We start from the raw sequence: 17,294 nt of genomic DNA on the forward strand, positions 1-17,294 counted from the left end.
TTGTTATACAAACCTAATACAAGTAATTCTTCAGAATCAAATTCTTCAGGCGACATGGCACCAAAACAGGCCTGATTGACAAGGCAGTAGAATCTCTCTGTATTATATACATGCTAAATATCTGCTGCCACACAGGAGTTTGGGGAATGTTCCTGAGAGACTGCTTATCCAACGTTAATTCTTGAGTACAAAAAAACAAGAGAAATATTGTCCTTACTATAGGACTTCCAGACCTGCAGTGTTCAGTGTTTTAAACTGTGTCAGAAGGAATCTGCTTACAAAGAAAAGTTTTTGACTTGTGTGAAAGGGCAGCTCCAATAATGCTCATACATAGGTCTTTAGACTAGGGGTCATAAAAAAAAATCCTTTACAATATTAAATGGAACTTTGGAAAGCAAAATGGAATTGGGGAGAAGTTAGGCTAGTGTTAGAAGTTAGTTTTTTTGGTTTGATGATACCAACCATGGTTACTCCTATATTTATTTATATACCACAACAGTTTTGTCATAGCTTTAATAAAATTAAACTGTCAAGAGTTTAGGCTTTGTGATAGCAATAATTAGAAAATATCGTCATTAAAATATGAATGCCCAAAGGATGAAAAATTAGTCTAGCACCTACAGTCAAAGAAGATTTAACTAGACATTTACAATCTGTTTTGGTTGTATCTTATCATTTCACCTAATGAACAGTAATGTATTCCTCCAATACAAGGAGCCTTCTCTGATTCAAGAGGTTTCTTACACTGAAGGAATGTGCTGCCATTAGCAAAGGAAGGTATGTGTACAATAGTACTTCCACCTTACCATATATTCTTAAATGTGACACAAATTAAATGCCTAATGAAACTGCGTAATGACTCAGCAGCAGGACTACTTAGGATCTTGAGATTCCAGAAGTTAGAAAGGCTCCCTTCTCTGTAACTCTCCTTTAGAATCATCAGAAAGTCCTTTAGAATCCTTTAGAATCAAGGAAAGTCCTTTATCTTAGGCTCTCCTAACAACAGAACTAAAACACACTAAACTGCAATCACCCTGCAACCACCACAGAACGCAGTATCTGGAGAGATTTCCTATGTGAGAGCCAAGCTACAAGTGATGCCTGACACAGGTTGGACACTTGTCAGCTTCCCTCAAGTTTTGATGGGAAATGTAGGCGTCCTGGTTTTACAGCTTGGCTCTCCATCACAGCTGCAAGACCAGGATGCCTACATTTCCCATCAAAACTTGAGGGAAGCTGACAAGTGTCCAACCTGTGTCAGGCGTCACTTGTAGCTTGGCTCTAACTCTAAATAGCCTTGGGATCCAAAGATTCTGGCTAGTGAACAGAACAGAATCATTCAAGAGTGAAGGCACACCACACTTTAGTAAATCAATGATGGGAAACAGAAATAATTCATCAGGTATGACTCCCAAAAATGAAGATTTGGCCGGTTGAAGAAAACCAAAGAATATTTATGAATATGTGCCACAAAGTACAGAGGCTTTCATTCTCTCACAAAATGATTGGGTATTCTTACAATTCTAGTAATCATATGTACTTTGTTTAAACTATTAATGGTATCCAAAACATTACTTACAAGTTTCAGTAATATTCCCAAATAACATTTTCTTTGTGATGGGGGGGGGGGGATTCATGTCTGGTGAGCTAAAAATGAATGGGCATTTTAAAGTAAATATTGTGCAATATGAGATTGACATCCTGATCCTATACATATAAAGAAGTCCCAAACTGAACATTTCAGAGCAGCTTACATTGTCATGCTCTTTTAATAATTCTGTAGTTTAGGTTTCACAGTTCTATGTTTTCAGTCTTTTAAGGGACATGTAAGTACACTTTTGCATTGAGACATATTTGATTAATTTACCTAGAGGATATCAATTTTTGCTGCTTCTTCCCAAGAAGAAGGGTTTAACTTGATACTGGCTAGCCACACCCCTGTGCCTACTGAAATCAAACAACATCATGCACCCCCCCTCCCCAAGATGCAGAAAGAGTGGCTCCAAGGCCATGGCTTAAAGATTCTACACCCACCCACCCCACTTTCTAACATCCAGTTAGAATGAAGAGTTCTGGAAAACCTGAACGCTTGCACAATGTGTTGTGTTATTTTGCTTAACCTTAATAAAATATATGACTTCTGGTTTGGTATGATAACTAGTTAGCAAGGGTCATAAACTTAAATATGTGACTGAACTCACATGCTTTAAGGGGAATGCTTTAAGGGGGAATGCTTTAAGGGGAATGCTCCCCTCTTCTGGAAATCAACATAGGTAGAAAAGATATTGCTCTGTACAAGTGGTGTGTGTCCCTAACTGTGATGGATATTATAATGTATCCTGTGGGTGGTGCTAGTTCAAAGAAATTTTCTTATCCAGAAAGAGTAGAATATATTGAAAAGTTTCAAGGTTATCAACAACTCTGCAGAAACCTACCCATCTGTCTTTCACCTCAAGACACTACAACTAAATTACTACTTTTGTCCTCTTTACATATTATCTGTTGCTTTAAATATGTACTATCTGTGCTTCACATTGTCTAATGTCAGCCCTAGAACTGATTATGTTCTGTTCCAGCATTTATTTAACTCTGTATTGGATCTTGCTAATGCTATATCTTTGTAAACTTTCATTTATTTATCCTATAGCATTGTTTATGAAAATGTTCTTGTTACTGATTATACTAATCACACACTATGTAATCCACCTTGAGTCTCAGTGAGAAAGGCAGACTACAAATGACATACATACATACATAGTAAAAACATACAAAGATACTAAAGAATAACTTTTGACACAATCAACTATTGACTAATTATGAATTATAAGTGCCTTTCATATTTCAAAGGCAATATGGAAACACGATCACAACCTAATTCTATTTATTGTTTATCACTTAGATTCTAACATATATGCACTGGGAAGTAAACTCAATTATTTCCATTCAACTTGCATCTAGGAAATTGTGCTAAGGATCACAACTATAATAACTTTTAAAAGGAATAAATGTAGTAGTGCCTTAAAACCCAAAATGCTAACTTTTGAGCAGAACAGTAGTAAACCCAGTTTTACGAGTTCTACCATAAACATATAAAATGCTTTACTGAAAAGGCCACAAGGCTGGCAAAACTCAGGAAAAATTACCCTAAATTCCATGTGAGCACTCATAAATCTGCTCCCTTTTTATTTTTTCCTAAAACACATTTACTATAAAATTCAGGTTTCCTCTATTTTCTCAGCAACTAACACTCCTGCATACAATCCAAAACACAGAACAGAAATCTCTACTTTTTCCCCAGAAGTGTTTACCATTAGCACTAGGGTTCTGGAGAGCTGCAAATCCTCCTCATCAAAAGGGGTCAGTATTTGCTGTAACTGCATGACAAGCAAACCACCCTGTATTCTGCTTCCAGATATGTCCAGACTTGGCAGGGAATTGGCTGTCTCCTCTGGCACAGAGGAGAGTAGTGTTAGCAGAGCATTGCTGCAGATTATGCTTTTAGTTTCTAAATATAAGTTTGTTTTGTAATATTACCCTTCTAAGGAGTAATTACTGTATTAAGTGGCAAGACAAATGTTAAGTAGTTTTTTTGCAGTGAGAAACAGTTCAAAGTGCTTAAAATAAAAGAACAAAAATACTAAAATCAGCTTCAAAGAGAAAACTTTGAGAGAGGGAGAGGGGGGAGAGAGAGAGAGAGAGAGAGAGAGAGAGAGAGAGAGAGAGAGAAAGAAAGAAAGAAAGAAGAAAGAAAGAAAGAAAGAAAGAAAGAAAGAAAGAAAGAAAGAAAGAAAGAAAGAAAGAAAGAAAGAAAGAAAGAAAGAAAGAAAAAGTTTATACATTGACAATATCACCATGGGCCAGTTCAGCAAATAACAGAGGGACAGAAACTTGTTCCTACCTGGGATAAGCCTAGATGAACAGAAGCCGTTTCTGAGATATACATTATTTTGCCATCAGATGCTACCACAAAAACAAACCCATCTAGAGTCTGTAAAAGAGAAAGGAACAATAAATTTTTACCATTTATAACTTACAGTCAAATTCCTTATGAAAAGTTTTAAATTTCCCCTCACAAGAGATCATATACCTAAAAAAGATATCATCCATATTGTCCCAATGAAAATTATTATACACACTATAAACCTAACTCATTCTCCTTAACAGATGCTAGTTTTACAGCAACAGCACATAAGTTAACATTCTCATCTTGATTCTAGTTATTTTAGTACCAGCACAAATCCTGAATTACGTGGTTCTTAATTGAAAAAAAATAGACATATAAAACTGTTTTATGGATTAATTGGTAAAAATAGTTTATTGCTATTTTCATGTTTTAAATACTTCTCTTTTTTAAAGGGTTTTGTGAATGGAAGATTACCTGATACGATTCTTTGACAGAAAAGTAAATAAATAAAAAGAAAAAAATGTTAAATAATTTTAATGAAGTCATACATTCACGTACATTAGTGAGGAAATTCCTCAAAAGTTAAAGCTACCTTTCATCACTGTTTATATGTGATGTATTGACGTTGTGTCATAATAATTTTGCATATTCTCACCAATAAGATAAAAACACTAATATTTAGCACATTTTAAAATTAGTGTTCCATCCAACTCAACAATGTTTATTTCCAAGAACCAGATTCAGAATGCAAGTCATGAGAGCGGAGAGTAAAAAAATCCCTGCAAAATCTCTGAAGAATGCACAGCCTCCACTGATTTTGGTGGCAGAGCATGTATGCTTGTTTGGCATGGATAAGATCCTAGGATCAAATCTTGCCATCAGCAGTTGAAAGAACATAGTCAACAAAGTTAGAAAAGATTCAAGAGCCACTGCTCTTCAGAGAAGACAATACTGGAATATGTGGAAAGGGATCTGACTCAGTATATGGCAACTTCTTATGTTCCTTTCAGTAGAATCCATCTCTTTCTAACAATGCTTAGTTCTGACTAAGATTGCCATGAACATTGGAGGATGGAAGAAAGGAGAATTACATATGAAAATGAAAATTAGTTTTCCATACCAAAATTAAACAATTACGTTTTAACGTTTATTCATTCATATGCTGGAAGAAGAGGAAAGTAATAAAAGGCTGCAACAAAGGCGCAAGTTCAACATTACCCTAATAAACAATATTCCAAATTATTCTCTGGCCTACTCTACTTTCACAGCATGTAATTGGAACCAGGTTACGCTTTGTTTTCATTTTTTTCTTCAGAACATAAACAAAACTTTGTGGCAGTATTAACATGGGAAAGAAATCACTGCTTTCTTAAATAAAAAGCTGCTTCAAACATTCCTCATAAATTAGTAATTTGTTACCCAGCATTATAGTTAGCCTGCATCAGCACTTCCATTAGAAAAGCTTACATTTAGTGGCTATTCAACAATATATACATTTTTGTTTTGCTCAAAGGTGAAAGCATACATATTTTAATGAATTAGTTTGCTTTTGCTGTGGGGTTTAAAGTATTTATTTATTTACTTCATTTAGAGTTCACCTTCTTGCTGAGACAGAGGCAGAGTCTTCACAATTCAGAGATAAACATCAGACAGTATTACATCATATGATGTAAATTAAAATGAAATGGCTGATAAATTAAGAAGCCACTCTGTAGGTTAAGGATATTTTATCAATTTTATAAATTGTTATAAAACATCTCAATAGCAGGAAAAGGGAAACACAAAAGTTTTAAATAAATCAAATTCATTATGCTTTTTACTGTGTGCAAAATGTTTTTTCCAAACCAGTTCCATCAACTTTATAGAAACAATCTGGGACTAATAATGGGAATACCTTGGGAAAAATTAGTATAAAGTTTTTTCCCTTAAATAACTGCACACTTTTCATAAAACTGACCTATGCAATAATGTTTTGACAAGAGATAAAAATCAATTTAAAAACTTAAATGAATAATTAAACCATTATATTTTACTGCATTTTTAAAGAAAAGTGGGTGAGGTCGAAACCTGGGGAAAGAATATAGGCAAATACTTTTGTGGAGACTAGGGCACATACCTGTCTAGCCTCTTTACTGTGGTGTGACTCACACAATGGGGAACAATAGAATTCCATAGGAGATCAATCAGATTCTGAACAACTATATTTTCAGGTGCTAACGTCAGTGGGAAATCTAATCCAGATGTTCACCTTCCACCACAGAAGACACACTCTCTTTTAAAACACGGCTAACTCCTCTGGATCTTTTAAAACGCTTTCACTACTGAACGATCAAGAGAGAACTGAAGTCTCCCATTTAAAATGCAAGGACTGAAATCTCCATTTAAAATATTTGATGCTGCTACCCATGGGCATCAAGTAATTGAAGAGCCATAGTGTATGAATTTTGACTAACTTCCAGCTACTGGGCTTGCTTGCCTTTTCGCACTGTCGGATTTATGGTCATGCTTCATACATAATATGATCACACTCTTTATTGCTCATCCATTCCTTGGCACCTCAAATTCTGTACTCACAATGGTATATGCAGATTTAAATTTCCAGATCTATCCATAAAAATACAGTGAAAGGGCACTGGGGAAGCAAATATATGTGTTAACCATAGTATAAGGGATCTGGGAGACCAGAGTTTAAATCCACTCTGGCATTGGAACTCTCTGAGTGATTCTGGGCCAGTCACACAATCTCAATCTGACCTACCTCATAGGGTGGAGTTCTGGTGGAGTACCAGATCAGATTCAAGGCTTTGGTATTAACCTATAAAGCCCTATGCGGACTGGGACCAGCATATCTACTGGACCGCCTCTCCCTGTATAAGCCCCAGAGGACACTTCGATCCAGTGACAAACCGCTGTTAATGGTCCCCTGGCCCCAGGGAGGCCCGCCTAACGTCAACCAGGGCCAGGGCCTTTTCGGTCCTGGCTCCAACCTGGTGGAACGCTCTGTCTAGAGACTAGGGCCCGGCTGGATTAGTTATCCTTCCACCGGGCTTGCAAGACACAGATGTTCCGCCAGGCGTATGGTTAATGCTGGTTTGGCCTCCCCAATGGCCGGCTAGAGGAAAACATACCACCCTACCCACCCAGCCTGTTAAATACTTTGGAGATGGTTGGGTGGTGGTTATTGGAGAAGTCTGCTGCTGTGTGTTTTAAATATTTGTGTGGTTTTATTGGTTTTAATGTTATATGTATTTCAAATTACTATACCGATTGTAATCTGCCCTGAGCCTGCTGATGCGGGGAGGGTGGACTATAAATAAAGAGAGAGAGAGAGAGAGAGAGAGAGAGAGAGATTGATTATTGTGAGGAGAAAGTGGAGAGAAGAATTATGTAAACTGCTGCAGGTCTCACTGGGGAGAATGGTGGGGTATAAATGAAGTAAATAAATACATATATACTAAAGAAGTACTGTCTCAACTATCTAATCGTCAAGATTGATTGAAATTGGACTGGACTGTATCTTTTCCTTACACTCTGGGCATGAAACCCTCACTAGTGCCACAGGCCAAATGACCAACCACTCACTCTCCCTCACCTACAAAGGAATCCTGAACAAAGTTATAATCTCCCAAATCCACGGGCTGTTGAGGGGAGAGGGATACAGTCGTATTTTAATACCAACACAACAAACTCGGAAAAAATTAAGCAGTGCCAACCGCAAAAACTGTACCTGAAGCAAATGCGAGCCCAGCTCCTTCGCTACGTTATCCAAGGGGCCTAATCTGCTTGGCTGTCCCCAAGCATCTCCCAAACCTGGAAAGGAACGGAGAGCCCTTGGTTAACTTATATATCCAGTTCTTAATGGGAAATACCAAGTGGCCTTTTGGTGGCTGTTCCTGTGCAGAAAAACAGCCTGGGATTTGCGGGCGGGGAGGAGGGAGATCTGGAGGCTCTCTGTCTGCCCTGTATTGCAATTATCCGGGACCGGGACTCTTTGTCGGAAACGTAGGTGGTCTTTTCCACATGAAAAATCAGTTCCATGACATTTGGGTTTAGATTAAGGAAGGCTGAAGTCCGGCTCTGAAAGAGCCAGCCTGACTGGACCACTTGTTCCGCAGGCAAGTTCAGCTGTCATTTCAGGGTAAATCCCACACAAAGTAACATAAATCTCCTTGTAATTGGGGAAACGCGCCTTCGCAGCTCTGTCTGGAAACTTCTCTAGGGTTCCTCGCCCACAGAACTTGCGACGGCCTCTCCCGAGGCGATGCAAAGGCCGCCAGGCTAACAGGCCGCGTCGCAGAATATTGGCGTCTGAGCCCGACGCTCTTGCCTGCAGTCCGTTATGCTGCTTTGGCAAATTGAACACCCTTCTTTCTTTCATAAATCCTTCATGCTCAATCCTTTCTCTCTACGGTTTTTGGTTGAACTGACTGATTTTTAAAAGCTTGTAGCTCGACATACTGTCCCTCCCCCACTTTTTTCTTCCGACAGAGTTTCGGGGTGTTAAATCCTCCTCCCGCAAATAACTTCATAAATGAATCTCCTCAGGGTCGAAAACGACTTATCCGGTTGGGGGAGACTGGATCTTACACTCTTTCTGGCTCTTCTGTCCCCTGTAACCCCGCCCAAATAAAACAGACCCCCCCCCCCGAAGACATTCCGCAACTCCTACCATGACCCTTGGTCCTTTGATTGCTGTTGTTTTATTCTTCAAATCATTACGGGCAAGTTTAACTTAGAGAAAAAAACATTTGTACAAAAGAATGTCAGGTTTTAAAAAGACGCCGTTTCTTTATCTTCAACATAATTATATAAAAATAGTGGAGTGAGTGGGATTCGTTCCAAAACACTATCGATCACAGCAGATCATAGGCCGCAGAACTCCCTGGGGATTTTGACTTTGTCGTATGAGAAAAACTTGTCTCTGTTCAAATCCAGAGTTGCTAATACAAAAGCCACCAATGCCATGCAAAGGTTTGCACCCAAACAAAGCAATTCCCTTTCCGGAACGGGTATGTATTGTCTTTTGCGCCTCCGCCTCCTTGGAAGCCTCAGCCTGAAGCGCTACTTCTGTTCTGCCACGAGGCGTGCCAGGGCTCAAGCCAGCCCTAACAGCAAACAGCAAACTTTAGATCCCCCCAGCTGGGACCACTCATTCCTAACAGAAAATCTCTCTACACGTGCTCCGGGACACGCAATTACGCCCTTGGGGTTCAAATGGTACGAGGAGTATTCTCACAGACCTTTACATTTCCTGACCTAAATCCTGATACTGGCCAGTGATTCCAGGATTGAGCTCCGCTTTAGATTATGCAATGGGTATATTATTCATATTCTATCATCCTTATTTTGATTCCCCCCCCCCCCGCATTTTTACTAAAGACAATTTCTTCGTCCAAGAGTGACTGGTATGGGACAAAATAGTAAAGAATCCAGTATCACCTTTAAGAGTAACCAACTTTGTTGCAGCATAAGCTTTCGAGCTCTTCGTCAGATGCAGATAACTGTGGTTCTCAAAAGCTTATGCTGCAATAAAGTTGGTTAGTCTTAAAGGTGCTACTGAACTCTTTACTATCTTGTGACTACAGACTAACAAGGCTAACTCCTCTGGTTTGAGACAGATTCATTCTAGGCAATTCCTCCTAACAGATGTTACATTCGAATCCCGGGAAATCTTGTTTACCCGTCCTTAGCACGATTTTTTAATCTAAGGCAGCTCAGCATTCTCACCAATTGTATACCTACTGGTATTCAACACGCACAAAGATTGCCCATCTTACATAGTTTTCACAACTTTGTTGATGCATAAGGAGAAATCTTTTCTAATCTGAACACTTGGGAGAGTGAAGCGATATATTGCAGTAAAGAAGGTTAACATCTTGACGTCCAGTAGTGAAAAGTCATCTGGATTGAGCAGGGCGATTTTATTCACAGTTGGTTTATTTTGACATAAAATGAGAATATTTATTTTTCTCTGTCTTGTGTTTGAAAGTTTAGTCCGGATGATCTCTGTGTCTGGTGTGTGTGTGTTATGTGCCATCAAGTCGTCTCGGACCTATGATGACCCTATGAATGAAAGACCTCCAAAACGTTCTATCTCTAACAGACCTGCTCAGATCCTGCAAACTGGAGGACGTGGCTTCTTTTATTGTCAAGCCATCTTGTTCTAGGTCTTCCTTTTTTCATGCTGCCTTCCACTTTTCCTAGCATTATTGACTTTTCCAGAGAATCTTGTCTTCTCATGATGTGACCAAAGTACGATAGCTTTAGTTTTGTCATTTTAGCTTCTAAGGAGAATTCAGGCCTGATTTGATCTAATACCCACTTATTTGTCTTTTTGGCTGTCCATGGTATCCGCAAAACTCTCCACCAGCACCACATTTCAAATGTGGTATGAGCTGTTTTAGTAGGCAAAAAAAGATAATGCTTCAGGGACCACTGCTTTGAGAAAATCAAAACGTATGCTAAATGCTTCCTTAACCCTAGCAACAAAGAAGGCAGGAATCCTCCTACTGCCATACTGGGAGATAGTGGAGTAAACACAAGTTCACCAGATTTAACCCACATTAACTGTTCCAGACCACCAAGTACTTTCTAGGTTTTTTTCCACAACAGCAATGTAACGCCAGATTATTTTTTCATTTCTTTCCCTGTTTTGCTGTAAAACTGAGTGGTTTTTAATCCACATTAGTGTGTGGTGAACCACTCTGATAACTATTTCAGATTAATTTATGCTGAGTGGGAGAATGTGACCTTGCTCATGGGGCATAACAATGTAGCAGAGCAGTGAAAGAGGAGCCATAAATGCAATCAAAGTGACCATAAAGAAAAAAAATAGCTCAAAATACTAATGTGATAAAAAAAATCACATTAAATAATCTGGAGACCAAGATATGGAAAAAAATAGATCCTTTGCCTTCAGTTCTGGACCCTGTTGCAAAGGAAACCCTGTTATGGTGACACCAATTTATGTAGTTATTTACATGATTTTTATGCGTTTTCTCTAAAATATCCCCAAAACAGTTTGCAACAAAACCAATAAATGCCTCTAAAATAGTCTGTTCAATATTTTAAAAATAGCAGAATGAATGAACATACTTTTCTAATATTACAAATTAGTAACTTTGGCAGAAATATAGTAAAACAGTTTTGTTTAAGCAACCTACCATTAACAAAAAGCCTGGGCCTATAATAACAATAAGTCTAGGCATATTATTATAATAATACCTGGCACCTGGACATCAGAGGAGGGCATTCCACCATCAAAAAAGAAACAGAAAATGGGGACATAGAGATCGTGGCTTTAGGTTACTGGAAGGTAGGTTCACGAGAATGGTAACCAGCAGTTTCAATTGCACCCCAAACTAATCAGCAGCCAATGTAGTTTAAATAAAACTGGAGCTGTATTGACGGTCTTCAAGGGTGGTCCCACATTTGATGAGCCCACATCCAGTCCATTACCGCCTCCAAACCCAGTGTCAAGATATCCACTGACCCACCCAACTCCCTTATTTAAAAATAAATAAATAAACCTATGTGTTATCTGCACTATGATTACACCATGGTACAAATCTCCTTTCAAGAGGTTTTCATGTAGATAATAATCAGCCTGGGCCCACAGGTAAAATGGCAGGGACTCAAGCACCACCAGAACCAATCAGCCAGAAGAGAAACAATCAGAGCCTGGTGCATGTCCCTCCCTCCATATGTCCATCTTGGCTAACTTATCCAAAAGGCCACTATAGTTGAGGTAAACTTCTGAAAAGTGCAGGGAAATCAAGACACCCTCTTTTATTCCAACTAAGTTAATCCTTTAGGATGACCAAGGCAATTTCAGTTTGGAAACCCAAATGGATTAAAATGGGTCTATAATCCCTTCCGTCCAAGAATGTCTGGAATTGCACTGCTACCACAGCTGAAGCAAGTTGTTCAAAAATGGAATGTTAGTCACCAGACAATGATTATTAAGATTTGTCTCCGGGGTTGACTTCTTCAGGAAGGGTTTCATCATGATCTCCTTCTTCAAGGAGGACACCAACCCTACTCCCTCTTTTTAGGAAGCATTCACTGCCTCCTGGACCTGTCTGGACCACCCCCGCAGAAAGATGTCACAAGCCAAAACTGGCAAGGATCTAATGCTGGTGTGGTGGACCGTACATCTCCAAGCAACTTGTCCAGATCCTCAGACCTCACAGACTAAAATTCGTCCAAGCAGCTGTGACTAGAGGGTAGTCTGATAGCATTCTGAGCCTGAACTGGAAAACTCGTGGCATCCAGCTTGTCTACAGATACCTGAATTCCACCTCCCAAGCAAGTCATATCTGTATGACCTGGGACTAACTGATCTTTCCATGTTGCTTGACAGCCACATGACTTCCCAGCTGCATGACCGCTGGGCATTCCTTACTGCAACTCATTACTGTCCATCTCTGCTAGGGAGGGATGCATGAGTGAAATTAGTTCTTTCCTCTTCCTGAAACAGAACCAAGAGCCTTGACCTCAATCAGAGTACACAAAGGGCAAAAGTGCTCCGTGGGTCGGAGTGGCTCTTTCTCTCCGGTGGTCCTGAAAAGCCTTCCTCCCTTGGGCTTTTTCAAAAAGGACCCCCAACCCGGGTTTCTTGGCTTGTACTGGCTGGGAAGAAATGCATTAGTTTCCGCTGCACCTGCTCTGAAAACCAGTGCCCGGGACATTTCGAGCTTAGTTGCTGGCAGGCTGGAAATTTGAGTTGTAAAACAATACATCTGACTGAGAAAGGTTTGTGAATCTGGGCAAAATCTATACAGAAATGTAACCTTTATTGACTTCACCAAAAAGAGCAGGCTGCAATCTTACAGCGAAATCCTAAACAGAGCTACTCCAGTCTAAGCCCAGAGTAACTGTTTAGGATTTCACTCCTAAACACGTTTTATTTATTTATTGATCATATTTATAGTAGTAAAGCCGATTGGAATAACTAATGTTTACTTCTGAGTAAACCTAGGTAGGATTAGGTGCAAGAACATTTACATGAGAAGATATAATTTAGGTCTGGTGTCTAACTAACTGGCTTTTTAAAAATTAACAGCATTAAAGCAGAGTGTTGGAGACAACCCGTGTTTCAGGTTGCTAACTAGAATCCCGAACTTCCTAACTAATATTCTAAGCTGCACACAGAAAGGTGACCAGGCTCCCTTTCCTTAGAACAGATGGGCAGGCCATTGTTCCTTGGACTTCCAGAGAGGGAGGCCGACCCGCCTTCTCTGTGCCTGCGCCTTGCCTGCTAATTAAACAAGCCGATGCGGAGCCATGAGCCGTTGGGCGGGCCCCCACTTTTCCCGGTAATAAAGCGGCAACGGCAATACGAGAGTGAGGGAGGCTCTTCTTTTGGCTTAGTATCTCGGACAATTTATCTTACGAAGTCTAGATATTAAGAGACCCGATCGATGCCTTTAAGTAGGAAATACACAGAGACGGGCAAAACTCCATGGAACCGAATTGGAATCCTTTAATGGACTCGACTAGTCTAGTCAAAGGGAAAGGCCGATCAGGAGAGGGAGTGGGCTGAGAAGTTAAAGACAGTGTCTAACTTAAACGCCTATGGACTCTCAATGAGGCGTTTCGGTCACCGTCGCTGCCCATCTGCTTTTCTGCTGCACCACATCCCTAATTCGTATCAATTCGTCAGTATGTTCAGAGATATCTCTACAGGCACCTTTTGTCTGAATAACTATCGTCTGGGTTTTCAGTAAACGCTGTCACAAAAACCTTTTAACCTTTCTGCTACAGGCATTTTTTTTCTTTATCAAGCACACCCGGCTGCACTTTGATGAGACTATAAATCCGTTGCTGCATTTCCTAAGAAACAAAATGCATATGGATTTGCTCCTGCTCTCCTTGGCTGGTTTCAAAGCCCTTACCAGGCGGTTACACATTCCATTCCCACATATACCATTTTCGTCTTTCCCCGCAGAAATTCTGCCTCCTTTGGGATGGAAAATATGTAGAAACACACACAAAACCATTGTCGGTTTCCTTCCTCAGCATGACATTCAATCAAAGCGTCAGCCGCTTAAATCTTCTGGCTATACTGGCAGCCCTAATTTCATCATAAGAACGATCAATTCAGATTTAGCAAATAAAATGTGTTCAGTCCTAAAGATACACAACTGGTTTTATAGCCTTTTAAAAACGCTAAGATGTCTGCTGACCATCGGAAATACAAAGCGTGACTGTTCTTCGAGCCAATGGCCATAACCACCAGAACCCAGCAGATTGGCTCGTTCTTTCTTTTTTATTATATCGTTTAATATTAGCTGTAGCCGCGCCTGTCCACAAGGACTGTTAAGAGTTGCAAGACTCCATTAAATACAAATGAAACATAAAACTGAAATCCGCAAACCGTTCTCTGATGTAATCCCACCAGTAAAACCAAATGGCTGAGCCGCAGAGTCGGGAGATCCATAACACAAGAAGCCGAAGTGCTTGAAGCCGGTGGTTTTAAGCCGTTTAAGGTGGAAGTGACTGACAATGAGTTACTTTCATATACTATGAAACGAGGCCCCAATTCTGGATTGATCTTCTTGATGGCCAGTTCTAATTAGTTTCCCTTGTGCATGTTTTTCAGTATTTTGAAAATCTGCATTTCTCCAGGACCCCACTTCCCTTCCCTTTTCTCCTGTGTCCATTCACCTGGTCTATGCGAGAGTCCGCGTCTCCCTGGGAGGGACATTCGCCCTAATTGCTTATCAAGCAGCCATGAAACCGCATATAGCGGGATAGAAATAATACAATAATAAATCTAAATCAAGTATTGCAGGAAACCGTTACTGAATACATCGCTGGAGTCAGTCGGCGCTTACTTCGTAGGAACTGCTGCAGAGCAGACTTCGCTGCTCCCTTCCAAGTATTCGGGCTTCTAAATCGTTGGGTGTGAAGATCTTTTTCGCCCGCGAGAAAAAAGAGACACGCACAAGTAGCTTTTTGTGTCGCTAAACTGGACATTATTTGTAGAGGGAGCCCATGAGAACCCTCCAACTGATCGGCTTCCTTGCAGGTAAATATGTATTTAGGCAGAATCTAGAGTGGAGATCTTCTTTTTATAACATCTCATGTGGAATTGGGGAGGGGACAGAGGGAAGGCGCCTGGACAGAATAAGCCACAGAGGTGTCCCCCCACCCCAGATTCAGATTTAGGTGGGTTTCAAAGGATCACTGCCATTATTTTGAAAATGTTGGAGGGTGCCAATTTTATTTATAGATTCACCAACCTGTTACCCAATATACTTGTGGACATCCAACAGACCAAAAGTGAGCATAATGTGCCCATGAGACAGCGAAAAAGTGTGGAGAACCTCAGGACTTTCACATACTTCCCCTAATAGAAGGCCACCAGCCTCTAGAGCTTAGTTCTTGCTGCTAAAGCGGTGCCTGAGAGTTATGCTTCAGACTGCAATTGGGAACTTGCTGACTGAATGCTCCTCCTCAAGGCCAAAGGGGTGTAGGGAGCAGTGAATAGGAAGGGCGATTGGGTTGGACCTCCCTCTAAGAAAAAACTCAGATTTAGACTGGTGTTAAATTGCTGGCATTTGATTTATTTGCTTTATTTATACCACACTTTTCTCCCCATGAGGACGCGAAGCAGCTTACAATATTCACCCCTCCTCTGTTTTCTCCTCTGAGTGCATGTGACTGGCCCAAGGTCACCCAGGGGATTTGATTTCAAACCTGGTTTCCAGATACTCTAACCAATATATACAACTGACTTTATCCCTTCCATAATTTATTTTTATGAACATCCCTATTAGACCAAAATGTGACACACTCTGTTAGTTTACAGCTGCAAATTTAAGCAAAGAAGAGGTGTGATTTGGTGAAATACTCACATGCTGGTTAACTGAAAGAGACTTTGCCATATTAAAGAGTTGAAATGTCCACAGTATTAATAAACACTTACTATCACCTCTCCTGCTGTGTTCTGCTTCATTCATCCCAGCAAGGCCTTCTGATGGTGCCACCCTACAAACAAGCGAAACCAGCAACTGCCCATTTAAATGCATTCTCTGTGGTGGCTCCCACATTATGGACCCGCATTATGGCTCCTAGGAAGTCCCCCACACTTCTATCATTTAGCAAAACCTGAAAAACTGAACTGTTCTTGGCGAGGGAGCTGAGCTGTGGGGCAATAGATCAGCTCAGGAGGTGACTTCTGTTAGCAGAGGAGGTCTTAGCCAATGGGCAATAGGGGCAGCTGCTCCGGGCCCCATGCTGGGCAGGGTCTCAACCACCAAAGGAGGGGGGAAAGAAAGGTAGTCTCTTGTCTCCTCTCATGCCTGTCCTTTTTGGCACTCAGGCAGCAGGCTGCCAGCTTCCACCCACCTCACATGAGGAGAGGGCCATCACTTGCTTGGCCCTGGCAGGGATGGGGCAGCAGTGATTCTGGGCCCTCATACCAGAATCACTATTAGGAATTAAGTTTTCTCACATTAATTGTCTTGTTGCCTTAGACAGTTAAGTTTGCTTGTGTGGTTTTCCACCCCACCCCCTCAGTTCTTCAATCCAAGTCCCAAATGCATTATTATGTTTTATTAGGAGTCTTTGTTGATAGATTCAAATGCTATTATATTTTGTAATTCACTTGCTGATTGACTGAATATTTTTTTTAAAACCATCCTTGTAATCTGCCTTGAGTCCCAGTGAGAAAGGCAGACTAATAAGAAGACAAAGTTATTATGGCTGGGACCTCAAACACTGGAAGTGTCCTGGGCCTCTCTGGGCTTGCTCCTCCATGCCAAACAAAGTACCTGCACAAAGGAGCCTTAGGTTAGCTAGATGTTGGGTTAGGACAGGTCCACATCCCCACAGCCATGAAGCTCACTGGCTGTCATTTCTTTTGGCCTATTAAGCTAACTCATAACACTGTTGTGAGGCAGGAAGTGGGCAGGGGAGAACCATGAAAGTTGCCTGGAACTTCTGGAAAAGAAGGGTGAGATAAAAAGTAGATAGGCTAGAACATTTCTTCCTGACATTTCCATTTCTGTGTGAAGAATGCTTTCCCCCAATAATGTTCTCACCTTCCCCAATTTATTTGTTTTTGTTATTTATAGTCCACCTTTCTTGTTGAGACTCCAGGCAGATTACATAATGTGAGTTGGCACAGCCAATAGAATAAGGCATCTGGTGAGTAATAGGACTAGGATTACAGAAAAGGTGTGTTAGACATGTTAACAATACCAAAAACTGGAAGTACATTACTAGATAACAAGGTTAGTGAGAGCAAGATAGAACATATGGTAAACAGATAATATACACAATATGCAATAGTGCAGACTGCTGTTCCTTTTATTTCATTTCATTTTATTTATTTATTTACGTCTTTTATAGTCCGCCTTTCTCACTGAGACTCAAGGTGGAT

At 40.5% G+C, this 17,294-nt stretch overlaps 1 protein-coding gene across 1 annotated transcript in view; it reads right to left on the bottom strand.

Moving 5' to 3' along the window:
• The window catches only part of SIM2 (SIM bHLH transcription factor 2), a 71,705-nt gene that overhangs the window by 43,737 nt on the left and 10,674 nt on the right, over window positions 1–17,294 (bottom strand). The window contains exons 2-3 of the mRNA XM_054973072.1: window positions 7,632–7,714; window positions 3,899–3,988 (exon numbers count right to left, since the gene is read on the bottom strand). Coding sequence (XP_054829047.1) covers window positions 3,899–3,988; window positions 7,632–7,714 — 173 coding nt within the window. The remainder of the gene's footprint in view (window positions 1–3,898; window positions 3,989–7,631; window positions 7,715–17,294) is intronic.

The sequence above is a fragment of the Eublepharis macularius genome, chromosome 3 (assembly GCF_028583425.1).
Source record: "Eublepharis macularius isolate TG4126 chromosome 3, MPM_Emac_v1.0, whole genome shotgun sequence".
In the NCBI taxonomy this organism is placed as follows: domain Eukaryota; kingdom Metazoa; phylum Chordata; class Lepidosauria; order Squamata; family Eublepharidae; genus Eublepharis; species Eublepharis macularius.